The 23893-nt window shown below is 39.6% G+C and overlaps 1 protein-coding gene across 5 annotated transcripts in view; it reads left to right on the top strand.

Moving 5' to 3' along the window:
- The window catches only part of LOC106085041 (endothelial zinc finger protein induced by tumor necrosis factor alpha), a 165163-nt gene extending 142441 nt beyond the window's left edge, over positions 1–22722 (top strand). The window contains exons 3-8 of one of the 5 annotated variants that reach the window (XM_059360923.1): positions 8591–9766; positions 13510–14317; positions 15079–15264; positions 15328–15614; positions 15707–15811; positions 20382–22722. In XM_059360923.1, the coding sequence (XP_059216906.1) occupies positions 9317–9766; positions 13510–14317; positions 15079–15264; positions 15328–15614; positions 15707–15811; positions 20382–20915 (2370 nt within the window). In that variant the 5' untranslated portion in view covers positions 8591–9316 and the 3' untranslated portion in view covers positions 20916–22722. Of the gene's footprint in view, positions 1–8590; positions 9767–13509; positions 14402–15078; positions 15615–15706; positions 15812–20381 lie in introns of all 5 variants that reach the window. The other 4 variants (XM_059360927.1, XM_059360906.1, XM_059360910.1 and 1 more) reach the window with 4 other exon arrangements.
- Positions 22723–23893: the final 1171 nt, after the last annotated feature.

The raw sequence follows: 23893 nt of genomic DNA on the forward strand, positions 1-23893 counted from the left end.
GTTCTTTGTTTATGCTGTTATAGACAAATGAACCGCAATGAACCGCTCTTTAATCAATTAATAAAATTTTTATTGATAAGTCGACCTCTAATCTTCAAACCGATATTTAATTGATTTGTAATTGATAAGTTGATCTTTAATCGATAAATCGAAATGGTTTGTTAATCTAAAAGGCTTTATTTATTCGATAAGACGATTTTCAATCGATAGAGCGATTTGTAATCTATAAATCGATGTATAAAAGATCGGTAAAACGATCGTTCATCGATATGACGATATTTGATCAGTTTTCGACCTACTGATGACCGATAAAATTCTTTATATTCTATAAATCTATTTGTTATCGAAAAGTCGATATCTAATCGATGAATTGATTCAAAATCCGAACTTAAATATAACAAAAGGGTGCTAAATTCTACCGGGTCAAATCTTATATACCCTCCACCATGAATAGCATTTGTCAAGTTCTTTGCCCGGTATCTCTGTATAGCAAACAGAGGATAAGGCATAAAATTTGCCATGCTATTCAAGCTATATCTTATAGACGATAATTCGATTGATAATCAATAAAATCGATAAATTAATGACTAGTTGTTATATCGGTGGATATCCGATGGATAATCGATAAATCAATGGATGATCGATATATTAATGGACAATTGATGAATAGTCTATTATTTAATGGATAATCGATAAACCAATGTACAATCAATAAATCGCTGGATAATCGATAAATCAAAAAAATTTTGATACATCTGTGAAAATCGAAAAATCAATGTAATATTGATTAAAAATCGATAATCGGTTAATATAGTCAAACTAATGGGTAATCAATAAATAGTCGAAAATTTGACGGATAATCTATAGATCGGTGGATCCGATAACTCGATGAATCGATAACCCAATGAATCGGCATATAATCCATAAATCGATGGATAATCCATAAATCGATGTATAATCCATAAATCGATGGATAATCCATAAATCTATGGATAATCCATAAATCTATGGATAATCCATAAATCGATGGATAATCCATAAATCGTTGGATGATTAAGTGATAATCGATAAATTGATAGATAATCGATATATCAATGGATTATCGATGAATTCACAAATAATCAAACAACCAGTGAAAAATCGATAAATCGGTAAAAATTCAAAATACCGATTTGATAATTGATGGATATCCGTTAAATGTATGTATGATCGATGAATTTATTGATAATCCATAACATGAAGCATAATCGATAAATTGATTGATAATGGATAAATTTGTCGAAATCTGATAAAAATCGTTAAATTCATGAATAATCGATAAATAGTTGTTACCTTAATGGATAGTCGATAACTCGAAATCACTAAATTCCCTAGGTAAGGGTGTATAAAATGTCGCTTAAAACACAAAAAGGATTACTTAAGTGTTTGTATTACTTAGTTGTAATAAAGGGTGATTTTTTTGAGGTTAGGATTTTCATGCATTAGTATTTGACAGATCACGTGGGATTTCAGACATGGTGTCAAAGAGAAAGATGCTCAGTATGCTTTGACATTTCATCATGAATAGACTTACTAACGAGCAACGCTTGCAAATCATTGAATTTTATTACCAAAATCAGTGTTCGGTTCGAAATGTGTTCAAATTTTGACAAATTTTGTTCAGCGATGAGGCTCATTTCTGGTTGAATGGCTACGTAAATAAGCAAAATTGCCGCATTTGGAGTGAAGAGCAACCAGAAGCCGTTCAAGAACTGCCCATGCATCCCGAAAAATGCACTGTTTGGTGTGGTTTGTACGCTGGTGGAATCATTGGACCGTATTTTTTCAAAGATGCTGTTGGACGCAACGTTACGGTGAATGAACACATTTCGAACCGAACACTGATTTTGGTAATAAAATTCAATGATTTGCAAGCGTTGCTCGTTAGTAAGTCTATTCATGATGAAATGTCAAAGCATACTGAGCATCTTTCTCTTTGACACCATGTCTGAAATCCCACGTGATCTGTCAAATACTAATGCATGAAAATCCTAACCTCAAAAAAATCACCCTTTATAAAGATATCTCGAATAAAACTCTTTCGTTATAAATATTGCTTTTTTTTATCGAATCTAAGCCTGGGCGTTCTTAACGTGTTTTTACTTACTTATAATCGGAGATTTGAAGCGGACTGAAGTGGCCGAAACTGGGCCACTCCGTTTCCTTCGTCCCAAATTTTTGATATATTCTCCCAACACTCATAATTCCATCGTGGGGTGTTTCTTTCGGTGTCCCCAAATTTGGATATGTCCCGGATGACCAATATGGGTTTATTGGTGACCACTGTACTTCCAAAGACTTTAAAATTGTCCCGGTCGGCCAATAATTCTCTTTGGCGGTTTGCTCGAGGGCTCTTTAAGAGGTTGGAATAAGACTCACAAAGAGGGAGAGAGACTCCCTTAATTGGGCTCGGGAATTCGTTGCACAGTCTACCCCAAAGACTACACTTCTAGATTCGGAAACTGCACCGCAGTCAGCCAAAACGCTGCGGTCAGCTGGAGGGCATCTCATGCCTAAAAGAACTAGGGCGAACAACAGTAAGATGGGTCGAAGAACCTTTGCTAGGAATAACTGGAGTGGCATAGTCAATGGATTGTTATCAGTATACTCCGATGTCCTTGCGGAATTTCCTGGGTCTCCTCCCGTTTGCGATGATACAGGCTAATTGCCTTCGGCGATCAACGCGCAATGTATCGTTGTGCGCTAAAAAGGATTGGTGAGATCTGGCCAGGTGCTGCACTACATTTATTCAAGAAGGAAGATATTCCTTCTCGCCATGCTTAGATACGAAGGAATCCCTCAGATCCTGATGCGATACTTGGAAGACTAAGGGAATGTAAGCCCATTCTTTCAAACACTGGTAGACTGGATGAGGCTGAGGGTGACCGGAAACATGCAGTATTCGTACTAAACTCCAGCTGTCTCGCAGACCTCAACAAGCCTGAAGGGGTTGTATCGTACGAATTCAACAAGTTGAAACTGAAGGTGGCATCAGGAGACGACTCAACAGTTGTTGCTGAACACTTGCCTGAGGGACTATCGACCACATCGCCAAAGTCTGGCGGATTGCAGGAGACTGAAAATCCCCCTGCCACAATCAAGACTGGAAGGGATGGCATCGAAACGGGACCCGACAAGCCCTGTGTGGGTGGATCACAAAGTTGGACTGGGCTCAAAGCGTGCGCCAGCGGGGAAGCACGGAACTCAGATAGTACTTCGACAGCAGAAGAATCTATGGAGAAATCGTCCACACCGCAATCGCCCAGTGTCCTGAAGAAGAGAGGTTCCACAGAGCTGGTTGGTCTAAGACTGCAGAAGACTCTTTAACAGAGCAAAAGTCACAAGAGCACCACACGATTGGGACATCTATAAGGCTGAGCTAAGAGAATATAAGGGCGAGCTTAGAAAGGCTCAGAACGAATTCTGCAGCTCCCTGGAGGATACATCTGAGGCCGGTAGGCTAAGGGAGATTCCGTCCTCGAGACCTACTACGGTGGAATATATTCAGATGTCGGAGAATGTATGGACAATGTCTAGTGAGAAAAGACAAGAACTACTCGTTGATACACATTTCCCGGCAAATTCTCCAACGGACAACGAGGCACCAGAAGAGGTTGTCACTGATATGCATTCGTCGGAGGCCATTAGGGAAATTTTGTCTGAGCCGAAAATCCTTTGGGCGATAAGTAGTTTCGACTACTTTAAGTCGCCAGACCCTGATGATATATCACCGGTTGAATTACAAGCTGTATCTGATAGACTGGTTCCCTGGCTAATGGAGATATACTCTGTGTCAGAATGGCATATATACCTGTGGGATGAAGGGACACGAAGGTCATCCTTATTCCGAAAACAGAAAAAACCTACCACACGAAGGCGAACGATTTTCGTCCTATTAGCCTTTATGCTGAAAACTCTTGAGAGAATGATAGAAACATATCTTGGGGCAAATATCCCTGGAGATCGCCTGCCGCGGCTGCAGCATGCATATAGTAAAGGCAAATCCACCGAAACAGCCCTTCACGTCCTAGTCGGCTATATAGAGGGTTCTATCGCTGTCAAGGAATATACAATGGTAGCATTTCTAGTTTCTAGGCATTAACTCTACCGTAAGAAAGTTTAGTAATAACTCACTTACTAAAAGATGCATTACGGCAGCCTTGGAATCTGTGGATCTAAAAAGATGGGTCAGCAGAGGAACACCTCAATGAGGTGCACTGCCTCCTCCACTTTGGAATATAGCCATTAACAATATATTATTGTCTCTGGAAGAAAAAGACGTAAAAGTGGTCGCGTATGCCGATGATGTGGCAATTGCGGTTAGGGAAAAGTTTCCCAGCACTTTTAGAGATATACTTCAGGAAGCTCTACGTGCAACAGCAAAGTGGGCTATCGAAGTGGTCTGGGTATAAATCCGTGCAAGACAGAATTAGTTCTTTTCAGCAGGAGATACAAGTTGTCTGCAGTGGAACCTGTCTCCTTGGGTGGAGAGAATGTTCCATTTGCAGAAAGCGCAAAATACCTGGGTGTTTTGCTGGACAGAAAACTGAACTTCAAATCTGCAAACTGTAAAAAAGCCATTGGCAAAAATTGGGCACTTAAACCGCGTGTCATGCATTGGGTATATACTGCAGTTGTCAGACCTATAATGCTATATGGTGTTGTGGTCTGGTGGATGGCGCTTCAAAAATCCACCTACTGCTCTATACTTAACCGGATCCAAAGGATGGCTTGTTTGTGCATCACAGCCGCACTGAAGACGACACCATCTACTACATCTTATGCCTCTGGGCATTGTGGCTACCCAAATTGCAACTGTATTACACCCTATTTGAGCCGCTTTTTGTTAAAAATTACTGTACCACTATTCCTAATAGAACCGATTGGAACTATGATATCCCTGGTAACAGAAGTTACATAGACTTCTATGCGGATGGTTCCAAACTAAATGGCCAGGTGGTCTATGGGGTCTATTCTAAAGATCTAGAACTGGTCATACCGAAAAGGTTACCCACCCACTGCAGTGTGTATCAAGCAGAGATCCTTGCAATTAAGAAAGTGGTGGAATGGCTAAGCTACAATGTCATTACGACGATTGGCATAAATATCTTCTCAGACAGCCAGGCAGCCATTCAATTCCTGAAGAATGTATTTCTGAACACAAAAACCGCTCTCGACTGTCGCACATCTCTCAACGAGATGGATGAACAGTTCAAAATTCACTTGATCTGGATGCCGGGTCACAGAGATATCCCAGGGAATTCTAAAGCTGACGAGCTTGCGAGACTCTTAACTCCATTACACATTCCAGAGTATCTGGGGGTATGCCTCTAGCGACATGTAAGCTAAGTTTTCAGGACCAGGGCCGAAGGGCAACGATAGATAGATGGTCATAAAGAGGGGGCTGTGAGCATTCCAAAACTATGTGGCCTAATCTAGACTTGAAGAGGTCTACTTTGGCTTTGCTGTCATTGGCTAGAACAGACATCTCAGTCATGGTGTTCGTCATGATAGGTCACTGTCTACTCGGAAAACATGCTGACAGACTGAAGGTTGCCAGCAACGACTTCTGCAGAAGCTGTGAGGACATCGAAGAAAGGGATATTCTATAACATCTTCTGAGTGTGTGTCCCGCATTTCTTTGAGAACCTGTCTGATTTAGCGGATGTGAACATTCGCAAGTTATTGGGCTTTTAAAGCGATCTGGATGGTTCAACGGTAGGAACTAGAAGGCATCTTCCTTTTTCTGTTCCTGTGTTATCGCAATGGTCGGAAACGTCTAAGTGAGTCTGATGGCAGACTGTCAATTAAACCTAACCTAACCTAACGTACATTAAAATTGTTTTTGTTGTAAAATCATAACGACTTAGATTATAGACACACAATTTTAACAGAAGGTGGAATCAGTCGTCAATTGTCGATTCCTATTAAAAACTGAAAATCCCAAAATTTGGCACTTGCATGTTTTCGGCGGTATTGGGACGATATATACTTTATGGGGTCATAAACGAATATTTCGAGGTGCTACAAACGAAATGACAAGATTAGTATACCCCCATCGTATGGTGGTGGGTATCAAAATCATTTAGAAATGTGAAAAGTATACCTAAGGAATACCCATAATAGTTTTGTGAAACCCATTATATATATTGTAAAACGATCCTGAAGAGTTTTTGGTGGGTAATCAAGAAGTGGCTCCATTTATAATGGCGGCATGGCTCTAACTCATTTCGAAAAGTTGTCATAGGGATTAGCCCCAACAATTCTTGGGACACCAACTGAGAGGTTCGAGTTTTTGGTCAATCATTAGACAGTTAATTATCAACTCTTCGTAAATAGGAATGCATCGCTATTGACCCCAACATCAGCATTGAGGGGATAACAAATGCTTCCGCTTTCCGATTTTTATACCCTCCACCATAAGATGGGGGGTATACTAATTTCGTCATTCTGATTGTAACTACTCGAAATATTCGTCTGAGACCCCATAAAGTATATATATTCTTAATCATCGCGACATTTTATGTCGATCTAGCCATGTCCGTCCGTCTGTCTGTCGAAAGAACGCTAACTTCCGAAGGAGTAAAGTTAGCCGCTTGAAATTTTGCACAAATACTTCTTATTAGTGTAGGTCGGTTGGTATTGTAAATGGGCCATATCGGTTCATGTTTTGATATAGCTGCCATATAAACCGATCTTGGGTCTTGACTTCTTGAGCCTCTAGAGTGCGCAATTCTTATCCGATTGGAATGAAATTTTGCACGACGTGTTTCGTTATGATATCCAACAACTGTGCCAAGTATGGTTCAAATCGGTCTATAACCTGATATAGCTACCATATAAACCGATCTTGGGTCTTGACTTCTTGAGCCTCTAGAGTGCGCAATTCTTATCCGATTGGAATGAAATTTTACACGACGTGTTTCGTTATGATATCCAACAACTGTGCCGAGTATGGTTCAAATCGGTCCATAACCTTATATAGCTGTCATATAAACCGATCTTGGGTCTTGACTTCTTGAGCCTCTAGAGTGCGCAATTCTTATCCGATCAGAATGAAATTTTGCACGATGTGTTTTGTTATGATATCCAACAACTGTGTCAAGTATGGTTCAAATCGGTCCATAACCTGATATAGCTGCCATATAAACCGATCTTGGGTCTTGACTTCTTGAGGCTTTAGAGTGCGCATTTCTTATCCGATTGGAATGAAATTTTGCACAACTGTGCCAAGTATGGTTTAAATCGGCCCATAACCTGATATAGCTGTCATATAAGCCGATCTTGAGTCTTGACTTCTTGAGCCTCTAGAGGGCACAATTCTTACCCGATTTGAATGAATTTTTGCACGACGTGTTTTGTTGTGATATCCAACAACTGTGCCAAATATGGTTCAAATCGGTTCATAACCTGATATAGCTGTCATATAAACAGATCTGGGGACTTGACTTCTTGAGCTTCTAGAGGGCGCAATTCCTATCCGATTTGGCTGAAATTTTGCATGACGTATTTTATTTTTACTTTCAACAACTGTGTCAAATAAGGTTTAAATCGGTTTATAACCTGATATAGCTGCCATATAAACCGATCTGGGATCTGGACTTCTTGACCCCTAGAGGTCGCAATTATTATCCGATATGCCTGAAATTTTGTACGACGGATCCTCTCATGACCATCAACAAACGTGTTTATTATGGTCTGAATCGGTCTATAGCCCGATACAGATCCCATATAAATCGTTCTCTCTATTTTACTTCGTGAGCCCCAATGGGCGCAATTCTTATACGAATTGGCTGAAATTTTACAATGAAATATAATTTAATTGTGGTCCGAACCGGACCATATCTTGATATCGTTTTAATAGCAGAGCAAATCTTTTCTTATATCCATGTTTGCCTAAGAGATGCCGGGAAAAGAACTCGACAAATGCGATCCATGGTGGAGGGTATATAAGATTCGGCCCGGCCGAACTTAGCACGCTTTTACTTGTTCCCCCTAAGATTGGAGCCCAGGTTTCAGAGTTCCCTTAAGAGTAATAATTTCCGATGCTTTTAAAACACTCCATTATTTACTCGCTAAAAATGTATTTTGTTTCTTCACACTTTGCAGAAACCCAAACCCAGGTGTATTTTAGTTACTCATAGTTTCCTTCACTCATGTGGCTTTAATTGTCCCATTTGGATGCCCGTCTTCTTGCCCATCAGTTAAGGGTTAATTGATTCAATCGCTTCTTTCGAGTTGTCCACGAAGACATGGACATTTTTGTCGTTATCTTGAAGCAATTTTTTATTCGTTGAATGCAGTTTGCATATTAAATTGTTTTTACTTAGCAATGAACTTGAACTGTTCACAAGGCTTTTTCAAGCCGGATTAATGTATTTACTTCAAGAAAAATAGATGAAAGAAAGAAAAAAAACGCAGTGAGAACGTATAGAGAAGGATAAGAAAGACAATGAAAATCTAAAAGTACAACTCAAAGCAATTTAAAACGCCTTATTAACATTTTTCAAACTAACAATTGTTTGATTTGCATTCTCTCTTTTCTTTTCAGTTTAATTCTCAAACTTCAGCTGAGCCCAACCAGAGTATAAGTTTTAACAGCAATTGTGTGAAAAGCTGAGAGAACATACATTTTGTCTAAACCACACTTGGCATACAAACAAAAAAAAAAAAAATAAAAAAAAGAACAATTCTAATTAAAACAAAACAAAATCCCATTTTGGACAGAAAAACTCATAAAAATATTTTGAAATAATTTATTTAAGAACAAACAAATAATACTGAAAAATCTAAAACGAAATAATACAACAACTTAAGAAGAAAGGAAAATAATAAACAGGACTAAAAAGAAAACAACACAAGAAAACAGAAAACGGCAAATTTATTAAAAGAGTAACAAGTTTCAAAAAACACACCCCTGAGAAATATAAAACCCATATTAGCAACTTGAAAACCCCGATACATCGGAGGAATCAAAAGAGAAAGAGAGAGAGAGAGAGAGAGTTAAAACTATAGAAACTCACTTCTTGTGAGCAGAAACTGCAAAGAGCCAGAGCACAAGAGAATTATAATCATCATAATGAATATATACAGTTATCACTGAAACCCTCTCCCTTCTTGGGGAGAGCCACTGAGAGACAGTTAAGGCATATATTAAGCACCGAGTGTTTGACCATAAAGCCAAGACACAAACCAAAACAACAAAACTAAACGAACGCTACACACGTTTTACTTGTAACCCACCCACAACACTCACACAGAATCAACCACACACAAAATGGCCATAAACTTTTCCGCCTCGTTTGCGGCTTGCATAGCGGCTGGCCTTAAAGTGCCGCGACAGATTATGTATTGCATAACCCAGGATACGGGGCAGCCGTATGTGCTCTACAAAGACTCACAGGAGGCAGAACGTAATGCGGCAGCCATAGGTGGTACACCCACACAATGGGGCACCGAAATGTATCCTGGCATACAGCAACAGCATTTAAGCGCACAACAACAGAATGCCATTACAGCGAACGGGCAGGCGGCTGCCTCGAATGGACCCACATCGCATTCACCCAATGGTGATCATCATGCTCGTGAGAACGGAGGGGATGGTGGTGGTGTGGCAGGAGCTGGGGGTGGTGTGCGACAACAGGGTTCACCATCGACCAGCCCCTATCCGCCACAGCAGCAGCAGCGGACGAATGGAACGAATGAGGACGATGTGAATATGAATCAGGTGAGTGATAATCTACAATAATTGAAAACAAGTAAAAAGGCGTTAAGTTCGGCCGGGCCGAACTTTGGATACCCACCACCTCGGGTATATATGTAAACCACCTTTCATCAAAATTCGGTGAAAATTTCATACCTTATACTCATATACCTCATACCGATCTGAACTATATACGACACGGATGTCGAAAAGCCGAACATAAGTCACTGTGTCAAATTTCAGTGAAATCGCATTATAAATGCGCCTTTTATTGGGCCAAGACTTTAAATCGAGATATCGGTCTACATGGCAGCTATACCCAAATCTGGACCGATTTCGGCCAACTTGCATAAACATGTCGAAGAGCCTAACACAAAGCACTGTCCCAAATTTCGGCGAAATCGGACAATAAATTCCTCTTTTATGGGCCCTAAACCTTAAATCGTGAGTTCGGTCTATATGGCAGCTATATTCAAATCTGGACCGATCTGGGCAAAGTTGAAGAAGGACGTCGAAGAGCCTAACCAAACTCACTGTCTCAAATTTCAACGACATCGGACAATAAATGCGTCTTTTATGGCCCCAAAACCTAAAACCTAGATATCGGTCTATATGGCAGCTATATCCAAATCTAGACCGATCTGAGCAAAATTGAAGAAGGACGTCGAAGAGCCTAACTAAACTCACTGTCACAAATTTCAACGACATCGGACAATAAATGCGTCTTTTATGGCCCCAAAACCTAAAACCTAGATATCGGTCTATATGGCAGCTATATCCAAATCTGGACCAATCTGGGCAAAATTGAAGAAGGACGTCGAAGAGCCTAACCAAACTCACTGTCTCAAATTTCAGCGACATCGGACAATGGATGCGTCTTTTATGGCCCCAAAACCTAAAACCTAGATATCGGTCTATATGGCAGCTATATCCAAATCTAGACCGATCTGAGCAAAATTGAAGAAGGACGTCGAAGAGCCTAACTAAACTCACTGTCACAAATTTCAGCAAAATCGGATAATGAATGTGGCTTTTATGGGCCTTACATCATAAATCGGAGGATCGATCTATATGGCAGCTATATCCAAATCTGAACCGATCTGGACCACATTGAAGAAATATGTCAAAGGGCCTAACACAACTCACTGTCACAAATTTCAGCAAAATCGGATAATGAATGTGGCTTTTATGGGCCTTACATCATAAATCGGAGGATCGGTCTATATGGCAGCTATATCCAAATCTGGACCGATCTGAGCCAAATTGACGAAGGATGTCGAAGGGCCTAACACAACTCACTGCCCAAAATTTCAGCAAAATCGGATAATAAATGTGGCTTTTATGGGCCCAAGACCCTAAATCGGCGGATCGGTCTATATGGGGGCTATATCAAGATATAGTCCGATATAGCCCATCTTCGTACTTAACCTGCTTATGGACAAAAAAAGAATCTGTGCAAAATTTCAGCTCAATATCTCTATTTTTAAAGACTGTAGCGTGATTTCAACAAACAGACGGACGGACATGTCTAGATCGTTTTAGATTTTTACGCTGATCAAGAATATATATACTTTATAGGGTCGGAAATGGATATTTCGATGTGTTGCAAACGGATTGACAAAATGAATATACCCCTATCATAGACACTCAGTATTTAAATAAGAGCTGGTGTCGTCTCCAAGCTCCTAGACGTGAGCAAGCTCGTTCCGGTTCATAGGACCTATAGCCGCCGACCTGGAACGCTCGGCAATCCAAGCAAATGTTTCCCGGCAGACGAAGAACATGCTATGCCATAGCATTGTAAATGCAGACTTGGGAAAAGGCGGGTGAACCTTGTTCAAAAAGAACTCCTATTCGATCTCAACAGGAATGACATGAGCTTAAACGCATATTCAAACGACTTCATGCTACTGATGCGAGGAAAGTCTCTGTCGACCAGCAGCGATATCATAGAAGATTATCGAGTTGCTCTACGAGAAATCGGTTGTGGACTAAGCCAAGGGAGACAAAGCTGGTGCTCTTCACTCAAAGATACAAGATGCAAATGCAAATTTGCCCATGAACACTCCATTAGGGAACAGGGGCAAACTTCTCACATAACAATGAGTGCCGTTCGACTCACGTTTAAGCTAAATGATAAGGGGCCTCCTCTTTATAGCCGAGACCGAAAGGCGTGCCGCAGTGCAACACCTCCGTGTGGAGAAGTTTTTATATGACTGCCATACCAAATGGTACCTCACAAATGTTGCCAACATTAGAAGAGGATAACCACTGCGGAAATTTTTTCTGATGTTCTCGCCAGGACTCGAACCCAGGTGTTCAGCGTCATTGGCATACATGCTTACCTCAGCGCTACAGTGGGCTTCGCAGATACAAATTACTAGATTTTAAACTTTTGACTTAAGGCGGGACGACTCTGCAGTTGTCAATGGAGGTAAGTATATGGATCTAGTTCTCCATTTGAAACTGTCTTGGAAGATAATATGGAGCAAAGAAGCCGGAGAACATTGTGCGCGTCCTTCTTCTGCAGAAGGATGTTCGGATAGAAGGGGGGAGTGTACCCGAGGATGATGTACTGAATTTACACGACCATTGTGAGACTAGTACTGAAGTAACATATGAAGCGCTGCTATGGTGAAAATCTCTACATTGGAAGACTCGAATGAGGGAGTTCGAGAAAGTGCAAAGACTGGCCTTCATCAGGATTATAGGGATATTAAAGTCCACACCGCAATCGGACTTGGAGGCTATGCGGAATATACAACATATTGGGGTCTATATTAGGAACTGTGCGGTTGAGGTTGCAATCACGCCGAAGTAGCTCGACTTGCTGAAGTAGGACGAGTATGACCACAGCTCTGGGTATTATAGATGCAGAGATTAGACTGAGAATGATCTCATACTACCAGGCACTGAGATTGATTCATAGTGGATTACTTTCCGGGAAGTGAGGATTTGGAGACGAATTTTGTGTTTTAGAAAGATGGGACCTCCTTCTTCACTGATGACTCTAAGATGGGGTCGGGGAAGGTCATGGGGGTCCACTCCGATATCGGTATTTTGCTGAGACTAACGGATGAGTGTACGGTATTTCAGGGAGAGGCAAGAGATACTCGATGAAGGGGTGTGCTTTATGAGGTCTTAGACGTATATTTCGAGGTCTTAGACGTATATTTCCTATAGTGGAGGATATAAAAATGAAATGGCACCCATGTAAAAACCTCTCCCCAAAGAGGTGTCGCTATGCGGCATGCTGTTTGGACTCGGCTATGAAAAGGAAGTCGCTTATCATTGTGCTGAAACTTGAATCGGACAGGACACATTGGTATGTGAGAATGCTGCCACCTCCATTCCTTTTCGAACATATAGCCTGCGCAGAGTCGGTGGAGAAATGGGAATCTGTACATTAATGCTGGACTGCCAGGACACTCTGACCCAGCGTCGACCGAAGGATGGTGAAAGAGCTTTAGGCTTTTCATAAGATGACAGTGTGCACTTTACAGGGCTTATAATCGGACACTGTTCAATAGACAATATGGCGGTACTTATGGGCTTCCCTTGACGAGAATGTCCAAATAAATCCCAAATAATACCCCATAAGTCCATGCGTAATATTTTGATAAGTCTGCGGCTTATTTTCCGATAAATCCATTGCATAAAGTGTCCGCACGAGAAAATGACTTAAACTTATCATTAAATTATTCTTATCATTCTATCTAATTTTATCTTCAATTTCTCATTATCTGCTCTTCTTTCACTATCTACAGGTCAATGGATTACAACAATCAAATTCCAATCCAAATGCGAATCCAAACCAAAGCTCAAATGATCCCCAGCAACAGCATCAACAGCAGCAACAACAGAACGGCAATGGCGGTCCACCATCGTCTGACAATAATCCAGCGGGGAATAATCCACAGCATGTGCAACAACAACAGAATGGTCAAGCCAATGATCATGCCAATGGTTTTCCAGGCTCACAAAATGGCGAACTCTCAAGTTATTATGCCCCACGTCATCCAGCAGCCCAGGGTGGCCTGATGGCACCGCCTGGCTTCCCACCTTTACATTATCTCAACAAACCTATGCTGCCGGGCTTAAATGGCTCCATGGACCAGGGTTCGGCCAATGGGCCAGCAAATGGGCTGGAGGCCTATGCTTTGCCAGAACTGTTACCAGGTCAAAATGGTGCGGCAAATGGTAACAATCAACAGAATGGGGGTGCAGGTCATAATGCATCAACGGCCAATGGTGCGGGAGGTGGAAGACATGGCTCCGGAGGCAATTCCTCGGGCAATCACAAACCCCCCAAGCCTCACAGTGATCTAAGGCTTTTTAAATGTCTCACCTGCGGCAAAGATTTCAAGCAGAAAAGCACCCTGCTGCAACATGATCGCATACACACCGATGCCCGACCGTATCCCTGCTCGGAGTGTGGCAAACGTTTCCGGCAACAATCGCATCTCACGCAACATCTGCGCATCCATGCCAACGAGAAGCCATTCACGTGCGGCTACTGCAATCGAGGCTTTCGCCAGAGGGCGATACTCAATCAACATGTTCGCATCCATTCGGGTGAGAAGCCCTTTGCGTGTCCCGAGTGCGGCAAGCACTTTCGCCAGAAGGCCATCCTTAATCAACATGTGCGAACCCACCAAGGCGAGCGACAGTTCTTGAATAAATTCCAAAAAACCAAAAAGAAAAACAAACAAAAAATTAGAACAGATTGAGATCACATATAAACCGATAACCGAGAGTTACAGTTTAGGGCACCTTTTCGGCCAACATTTAATCAAAATTCTACTTTGAAATCTGAAATCTGGATATAATGAAAATGAAAATGAAACTCTTATACTCGTAGACTCAACCCAGAAAATTACAAATTTTTGTGTGTGAAGCACTTTGTTATCAAGGAATTGGCTGATTTTCCAATAATGGCTTTAGAGAGTCCTTGCAGAAAGCTCGTTCGCCTTTTTTGGTTTAAAACACTCTCTCTCACTCTCTTAAATAAGAATGATACAAACATTTTTTTTTTTCAAAATTCTTTTGATTGGCATCTCAGCATCTTTAAGGTCATTATTCTGGAAAGTCGTTTAGTTAAGCAAACCATCTGGCAAAAACTTTCAAAATTCTTTAAATTAACTGTAAGTCTCTCAATACCTACTATTCTTTAAACTATAAACTGGAGAGTGCTGAAGCACTTTGCCGGCTCTTTTTCACCACCACATCCATCCCTTGTAGTTTAGCTTAGTCACATATCTATGTTATGCAGCCTATAGGGAGCCCGGATAATAATTGGCAAATGTTTGTGGTTTTTTTTTTGTCTTCCTGTACAGATGTTTCACCGCATCTTATATTCAAGAATGGACCACATCCCACTTTGTGGCCTCAGGATGTGCCCTATCCGGGCGATGAGACTGATACGAAAAATGGCATTGCCGGTGATGGCTATAATGATGAGGACTCACAAAATGGCCAAGATGGTGGTATACATTATCCCGCTTACTTCAAGGATGGTAAAGGTAATTTTTATGTCCAGCAGCTAGGCTTTGATGTTATATTCGGGGTTTTTTTTTTTCGAGCAGGTCAGAAAATTCTACCAGATGTTCTGTCACACATTGGTATCCGTCCGGCAAATATGCCTCTCTATGTGCGTTGCCCCATTTGTGATAAGGAATTCAAACAGAAGACCACATTGCTGCAACATGGTTGTATACATATCGAATCGCGTCCATATCCTTGTCCCGAATGTGGTAAACGTTTCCGTCAGCAATCACATTTGACGCAACATTTACGCATCCACACGAATGAGAAACCATTCGGGTGTTTGTATTGTCCGCGTTTCTTCCGGCAGAGGACGATACTGAATCAGGTACGATTTTTTCTTATTTGGGATAGATAGTTTTTTTTTGTTTTTTTGTTTTGGGTTAATTGGTTTGTTTTATTTAATTAATTTTTTTACAGCACGTTCGCATACATACCGGAGAGAAGCCTTACAAATGTGGCCAATGTGGCAAAGATTTCCGTCAAAAGGCAATTTTGGATCAGCACACAAGAACGCACCAGGTAGTGGTATAATATGAGAGTTAAGATAAGATATGAGTTAAATTGAAACATTGCATTGCATTGCTGAACAAGTTCGTTAAGTTAGCTGAACTCATTCATTAAGCTCACCCAACTAGTTCGTCTCGTTCATTAATGTCAAGTTCTTTATATGAACTGCGGAGGCTTTAGACCTAATGGTCAAGCGGATCACGAAGGTCCGGAATGACTCGTTTTGTGTGAGCATGTCATAGTGCCAAGCCAAGTGGCAAAATGCGACCGTCCAGAACTGGTTGGTCTAAGGAAGGACTGCAGAAAACTTTTCAACAGAGCAACAGGGGACATCTACACCCAGAGAAAAGTTAATACCAAACGTGGTCATTTCAGTACCATATGGTATTGATAGTAAAGCAACACTGTATGGTATGAAAACAATACCGGATGGTATGGACGAAACATAAAATGATTAGTATCGTTTGGTACTAGCCTTATTACCGAACTGGTTTTAATACCAATCTGTTATTGGTTTTAGTACCACAATCTAATTTGATTTCGATTGTTTATGGTAATAATTACAAAATGTAATGTTATACCGTGACCAACCTCAATTTTTTTGTATTCAGCAATTGATTCCATATGCATTGATTCCCAAAAATTGGTTTTCATATGAATACACCAACACATCATCGTTTTTCACGCAATGGACTACCATGTTTTTGATGTAGAATTTCCTTAGAATTTGTACAATTTCCATTTTCAGCGCTTTCGAGTATTTGAACAGGGGCCTAATTCTCACAGCGAGTTTTTTCGGGTTTATTCGGGATTTAAAAATAAATCCTACACAAATGGGATTTATTTTTATATGATAGAACCTGCAAAAAAAACACAGGATTAAGCACTTAAATCTCAAAGAGGCCATACTTCCGGATTTAGTGGCCAATGTAAACGTACTTTTAGTGGTTAGATGATACAACTTTTGATTTGGTCATGTTTGTAGATAATTTGCTTTGCCAAATTTGGCTTAATCCCAAAGTTTTCTCCAATTTAAGGGACCTAAAATGTGAATATATTATAATTATTGTTTTTTTTTATGAAATAAATACTTCGATGTGCTATTTTTAGCCTAGTTTCTTGAAAATAGACAAACATTTGGTATTTTCGATAGGTAAATTGCTGCGGGTAAAAACTCCCACATTTGTATTCGAAGTTTCGAATAGAAATAATCGATGACGGAAGCCGTAATCCAAAAAATACGAAACGTGATTGTCGATTGCGAGTGCGAGCATTAGACCACAGGTTTTTACGCACTCAAATTGTATTAAAACAAATTAATTTGTTTAACAAATATTTCATAATGGCGACAATGCTTTAAGTACAAAGCTCAACAACACTTCTGGCGCGGTGACAGGAATATACACGTCAATTCTTAATAGCCTTCTTTGTCTGGTATTGAATTGATACCAAATGGTATTAAAAATATTTGCCAATGAGGCGAACAAAATAATTCCAAACGGTATTGGAAAAGTAGCTTAATTTTTTTATTAGTGTATAAGGCTGAGCTTAGAAAATGCAAGAGCGATCTGAGAAAGCTTCAGACCAGATCCTGGATGGAATTCTGTAGCTCCGTGAAGGATACATCTGAGGCCTCTAGGCTAAGGAAGATTCTGTCCTCGAGACCTATTACGGTGGGGTATATACAGAAGTCACAGAATGTATGAACAATGTCTGAGCCGAAAATCCTTTGGGCGATAAGAAGTTGCGACTCCTTTAAGTCGCCAGCCCCTGATGATGTATCACTGTTGAATTATTGGGTTGCCCAAAAAGTAATTGCGGATTTTTTTAAAGAAAGTAAATGCATTTTAAATAAAACTTAGAATGAACTTTAATCAAATATACTTTTTTACACATTTTTTCTAAAGCAAGCTAAAAGTAACAGCTGATAACTGACAGAAGAAAGAATGCAATTACAGAGTCACAAGCTGTGAAAAAATTTGTCACCGCCGACTATATGAGAAATCCGCAAATACTTTTTGGGCAACCCAATACAAGCTGTGTCTGATAAAATGGAGGGACACGAAGGTCATTTTCATTCCGAAAGCAGGAAAATCTTTCCTCACAAAGGCGAGCGATTTTCGTTCTATTAGTCTGTCATCTTTTATGCTGAGGACTCTTGAGAGGTTGATAGAAGCATATCTTATAGCAAAAATCCCTGGAGATCGCCTGTCGCGGCTGCAGCACTGAAACAGCCATTCACGATCTAGAGGGTTCTCTCGCTGTCAAGGAATACACTATGGTAGCATTTCTTGACATTGAAGGTGCTTTCAGTTGTATAAAGCCGACGACAATCATCTAGGAGCTGGATTGTCTAGGCATCAACTCTACCGTAAGAAACGTTATTAATAACTCACTTACTAAACGATGCATTACGGCAGGCTTGGGATCTATGGATCTAAAAAGATGTGTCAGCAAAGGAACACCTCAAGTAGGTGTACCATCTCCTCTACTTTAGTTTAGTTTTGTCTTTGGGAGAAAAAAGGTGTTAATATGGGCGTATGCTGATGACGTTGCAATTGCGGTTAGGGAAAAGTTTCCCAGCACTCTAAGAGATGTACTTTAGGAAGCTCTACGTGCAACAGCGAAATGAGCTAACGAAAGTGGTCTGGGTACAAATCCGTGCAAGACAGAAGTAGTTCTCTTCAGCAGGAAATGCAAGTTGCCAACAGAGGCATCTATCTCCTCGGGCTTTCATTTACAGAAAGCGCAAAATACTAGGGTGTTTTGCTGGATAGGAAATTGAACCTCAAATCTAACATTTTGGGAAAGGCAAGAAAGGCAACGTTTTCCCTATACATCTGCAAGAGAGCCATTGGCAAAAGTTGGGGCTTAGACCGCATGTCATACATTGGGTATATACTGCAGTTGTCAGACCTATAATGCTATATGGTGTTGTGGTCTGGTGGACGGCGCTTCAAAAGTCCACCTACTGTTCAATATTCAACCGTGTACATCACAGCCGCACTGAAGACGATACCATCTGATACAGTGAATTTAATGCTACGTCTAATGCCTCTGGACATTGTGGCTTAACAAAGTGCAGCGGCCACTGCCATGAGGCTAAGGGAGCTTTCCCTTTGGTCATGTGTATCTCTTTACAGGCAAACAAAAGATAATGGATAAGAATTGCTATTTGGAGCCATGTCAGGTTATAAACCGATTCGAGCCATACTAGGCCTGGATGTTAAAGACGAAAGTAGATCCCATGAGCAAAATTTCAACATAAACGGAGAAGGATTGCGCCCTAGAGGGACTTAAGAAGTAAAATGAGGAGATCAGTTTCCATAAGAGCAATATCAAGTTATGGACCCATTCAGACAATATTTAGCAAGTATATTAGAGGGCATAGCAGAAGTTACTGTGCAAAACTTCGGCTAAATCGGATGAGAATTACGTCCTCTACAAACTCAAGAGGTAAAATCGGTAGATCGGTTTATAAGGGAGCTATATCAGGGGAACACCGATCGAAACATAATTGATACATTCATTAAAAGTCATAGTACATAATTTCAGCAAAATCGAATCAGAATTACGTCCTCTAAAGGCGTCCTGGCAGCTATATCAGGTTTAAGACCGATTCGAACCATCCATTAAATGTCATAAAAGACCTCAAAGTACAAATTTTCAGCAAAATCGGATAAGAATATCGACCTCTAAAGGCTCAAGAAGTCAAATCGGGAGGTCGGTTTTATATATGAGTTATATCAGCTTTAGGGCAGATTTGAACCACACTTGCCACGTAATTTGGAGGTTATTGGAGAAGTCATTGTCCAAATTTCAGCAAAATCGGATAAGAATTGCGCCCTCTAGAGGTTTAAGAAGTATTGTCTGGAGATCGGTTTATTTGGGAGCTATATACAATATTAACCGACCTACACTAATACTACTACACTAAACAGGCTTATTTATTTAGCTGAACGAATTCATTTATTTCAATTTAAAAAGCGAACACAAACGCTACTTTAGCTTACTAAACTAGCAATTCAATACTGAAACAAATCTATGCCCCTTTGTACAATAAATAAAATCGTTTAGTGAACAAGTTCGTTTATTTTATTGAACTAGATAGTTTACTGAACTAATTGATTTACAGATCTAGCAAGTTAACAGAATTAGTTTATTTACTGAACAAGTTAGTTTACTGAACTTGTTAATTTGCTAAACTACTGAAGTTAGTTTACTGACCTTTTTTTAAACCAATTAAGTAGTTATTTTCCCACTAAACAGGTTTTGTTCAGTTACCTGAACTAGTTTATCCAGTTTAATAGAAAAAGCGAACACGAAATGTTTGTTCCTTTGGTTTACTTAATTATTTCTTCAATTGAAAAAAAAAATGTTCCCTTTAGTAAATATAACTCTAGTTTTTGGCAATTTGTTCAAATAATAGTTCCTTTGGCTTACTGAACTAGTTCGTTCATATCAATTCAATAAGTTACTTTCATTTTCATTCGAAACCCTATCAATAAAACGCATCTGTATTGCAAATCATCAAAATTAACTTACTTTTCTCTGGTTTTCTCCACTTCCACTTTTTCTCCTAAAGGGTGATCGGCCTTTCTGCTGTCCCATGCCTAATTGTCGAAGACGTTTCGCCACCGAAAACGAAGTTACCAAACACATTGACAACCATATGAATCCCACGACAAAGCGTAGTCGCCAGGCCAATAACACGGCCAATAATAATAATAGCAACAACAATAACAACAACAACAATTCACATGCAGCAGCCGCTGCAGCATCGGTGGCCGCCGCCGCGGCAGCCAATCATTTGATAAACGAAACCAAAAATGCAGCAGCTGCCCAACAATTTCTGAACAACAACAATCCTGCGGGTGACAATAAAAACAACATACTGCCACGTGGCATGGGGGCACCCAATCCCGGTTCGCAGGTGAAAAATGAGCTGTATTTCCCACAATGCTATGGGCCACCATTCCAACATCCGTTCCAAACGCAACAACCCACGGCAGCACATGCCAATGGACAGCCGGCTGTAACGGTAAGTGTGGCAAATTCGGTGGCACCGGGCGTTGTAGGGCAACAGAATGCCCCCACATCGGTGGTGGTGGCCCAGTGACATCCCCCCACAACGGGAGCAACGGCACAACAGACAACAGCTGGCGGAGCAGGTGGCATTACCACACCAGCCAGTTCACATAGTGCACATCAGCAACAACAACAACAACAACAGCAGCAGCAGCAACAGCAACAAGTGAGCCAACATGCCAGCTCGGCGGCGGCAGCAGCAGCCGCTGCCGCTGCAGCCCATAGTCAAGCACCGCAAACGGTTACATTGTCCATAACGCTGCCGCCGGTGGGAGCTTTGCCATCATCGGCGGCCGCTGCAGCAGCGGCAGCAGCCGCCTCGGCCCATCATCATGGGCAGGGGCATGTGGTGAATACCTCACATGCCCATACACAGCCACCAGCAGCGCCGCCGCCAACTTCGGGGCCGCCACCCACACTTTCACATGCAATTCCCATACATCCTCATATACACTCAATATTCGGATCTCTATGATAATATCAACCTACACATCATTCATAACAATAACAACTACAACAATAACAATTACCACAACATACTTAAGTATACAACAAAAATTACGAAAGTTACAATTTTATAAGATTTTTTTTTTTTTTTTTTTTTTTTGCAAAAACACTCTTTCTATGGAAGGAGTTCTTTTTTAAGTATGGCTAAGGCTAAGCAACAGGCATAAGAACACTGAAAGTATGGAAGTATTCTGCAACAAAGAAAAAAAAAAAAAAAAGAAAACAACGAGCACCCATTTATTATTGTTGCCCAGGATACAATGCCACCAAAAAGGTAATTGAATGTAAACAATTTTATCCATGAATGAGAGAGAGAGAGAAAGAAGAATTCCACCTCACCTCACTCTATCATTGATTTTACATACATCCATTTCACCTTGCCCACATACTGTATACTTAAACAAGAGTTTAGTTATTCTTAAAAAAAAAAAAAAACATCAAGAACCAAGGCCTACTAACCCTTGTAAGGGGTTACAATCTAAACAAAGCCACTTTTTGAGATAAGCTTATTTGAAAAAAAAAAACAAAAAAACAATCTATACGATTATTATTAATGACACACCCACACTCATATACAACTTACACACATACATACACTTGAAGGTTTTATATCTTTAAATTGTATAGGAAAAGTGTTTCAACAAAAAAAGAGCAACTAGTCTTTTAGAAAAGGACTCTAAACTTGGTAAACATTAAATGGAAGACAAAATGACAGATGAAAAGCAACAGCAACACGCAAAACAAAAAACAAAAATACACAACAAAAAACACTTGACACTTAACACTTTTCGTTTTGGCAAAACAAAAATTATAATAATGGGAAATATATATAACAACCAAACAAAAATTTAATGAAATTATTTTTTTCATCATAAGTTTTGATTTATTTTTGAATTTTTACAAAAATTTTTATTTACATACTTTTAAGTATTTTGGAGGTTTTTAATGTTTTTTTTGTTTCATAGTGGGTAGGAGATTTTAAAGAATTTTCACAGTGTGGTACTCGTACATACATGTATAAGAGCTAACAAATTTAGACTTTCAAAAGTAAATAAACTATAGACATACGAAAGTTTCTACAAAAAATCGATAGAAGGTCTTATCAAGTCTTTATAGATTTCTAATCCATATATCCTGCAATCCATAGATTCCATTGCAGGATATTGTCCGGCTATAGACCATTTACTAAATGAAGCCCTGAACTAAGTTTATTTGACAGTTCTATAAAGAAAATCTGTTAAATAAGCCTATTTCCAATCTACTGTAAGTTTTGTGAATACCGGTGTACAACTCTGCTTTGAATTCTTTGAATATATACATGGCATCGATTTTGATACTTCGTGAGAAGCAGGATCTTCAGCAATTTTAGCTTTTCTGTAAATACAAAGTGTCTGCAAAAAAGTTAGTAAACGATTATTAAAAGATTTTACAATGTAAACCATGTATTTTGATTTTAGTCCCTGCAAGTATTGCTCTCGATTTCTATTATATGCATGCACACATAAATGAGATTCAGAAATTCATAAAAGCTGGCCCAAGGATCAATGAAGTTGCATCCCACCTAGTTTTCATCAATTCGTTGAAAGCTTCAAAAGAGAGTTCTTTATTGATTTTAAAAATTTTAATGGATTTTTAAGCACATGTAACCATTTACGTTATATAACTTTAAAAGAGTTCGTTTTAACAATCTGTTGTCACAAGAGAACGAGTAGTAAATCTCGCACAAGGTAGTGAATAAGATGTTTATATGTGCAAGAGACTTTTGATAAAATATTTTCATATATTTAATTAATAATGGTCTAAATTTCACTTACAAGACTGCACACACAAAAATGTTTTACAAATTCTTAAAAAGTGACCTAAAGGTTAATATAATTATATTTCAAATAGTTTGTATCAATTCATTGAAAACTTTAAAACAAATTTCTTTATAGATCTCGTAATTTCGATTAATTTTGAAGCTTACATAACAATATAACGTTAAATCAATTGATATCGACAATGTGTAAATACTAAAGTACTACATTTGGAACTAGGTAGACGAGAGTCAAAGAGCGGTTTGTGTGTGCAAAAAATAAGAAAAAGCAAAGTGTTTGCATAGATAAATATTTTGATTGTTTACCTAGAAATATTGATATTGAGATTTCAGTAATTACCATGCACACACCAAAGTGTTTTACTAGTTCGAAAACTTGGATCCAAAAGGCAGTAATGCTGTATTTAAGTTACTTTGTATGAACTCATGGAAATATTGCATTCAGTTGTTTTGAGAACTAATTAGTTTTCAAATGCTAACAGTAACAAATTACCAACTTTAGAACTAGATATACAATAATGAAAATCCATCTTATATGTGCAATTATTAATTAGTCAGTAAAGCTTTTCCAATTATTAGTAATGATCTAGACTTTAGTTTTAAGCCAGCACACTCAAAAGTGTTTAACGAATTCCAAATACGGCATTCAAAGGTATATAAAGTTGTGTATCAGATGTTTTGTTTCT

The sequence above is a fragment of the Stomoxys calcitrans genome, chromosome 1 (genome assembly GCF_963082655.1).
Source record: "Stomoxys calcitrans chromosome 1, idStoCalc2.1, whole genome shotgun sequence".
Lineage (NCBI taxonomy): Eukaryota > Metazoa > Arthropoda > Insecta > Diptera > Muscidae > Stomoxys > Stomoxys calcitrans.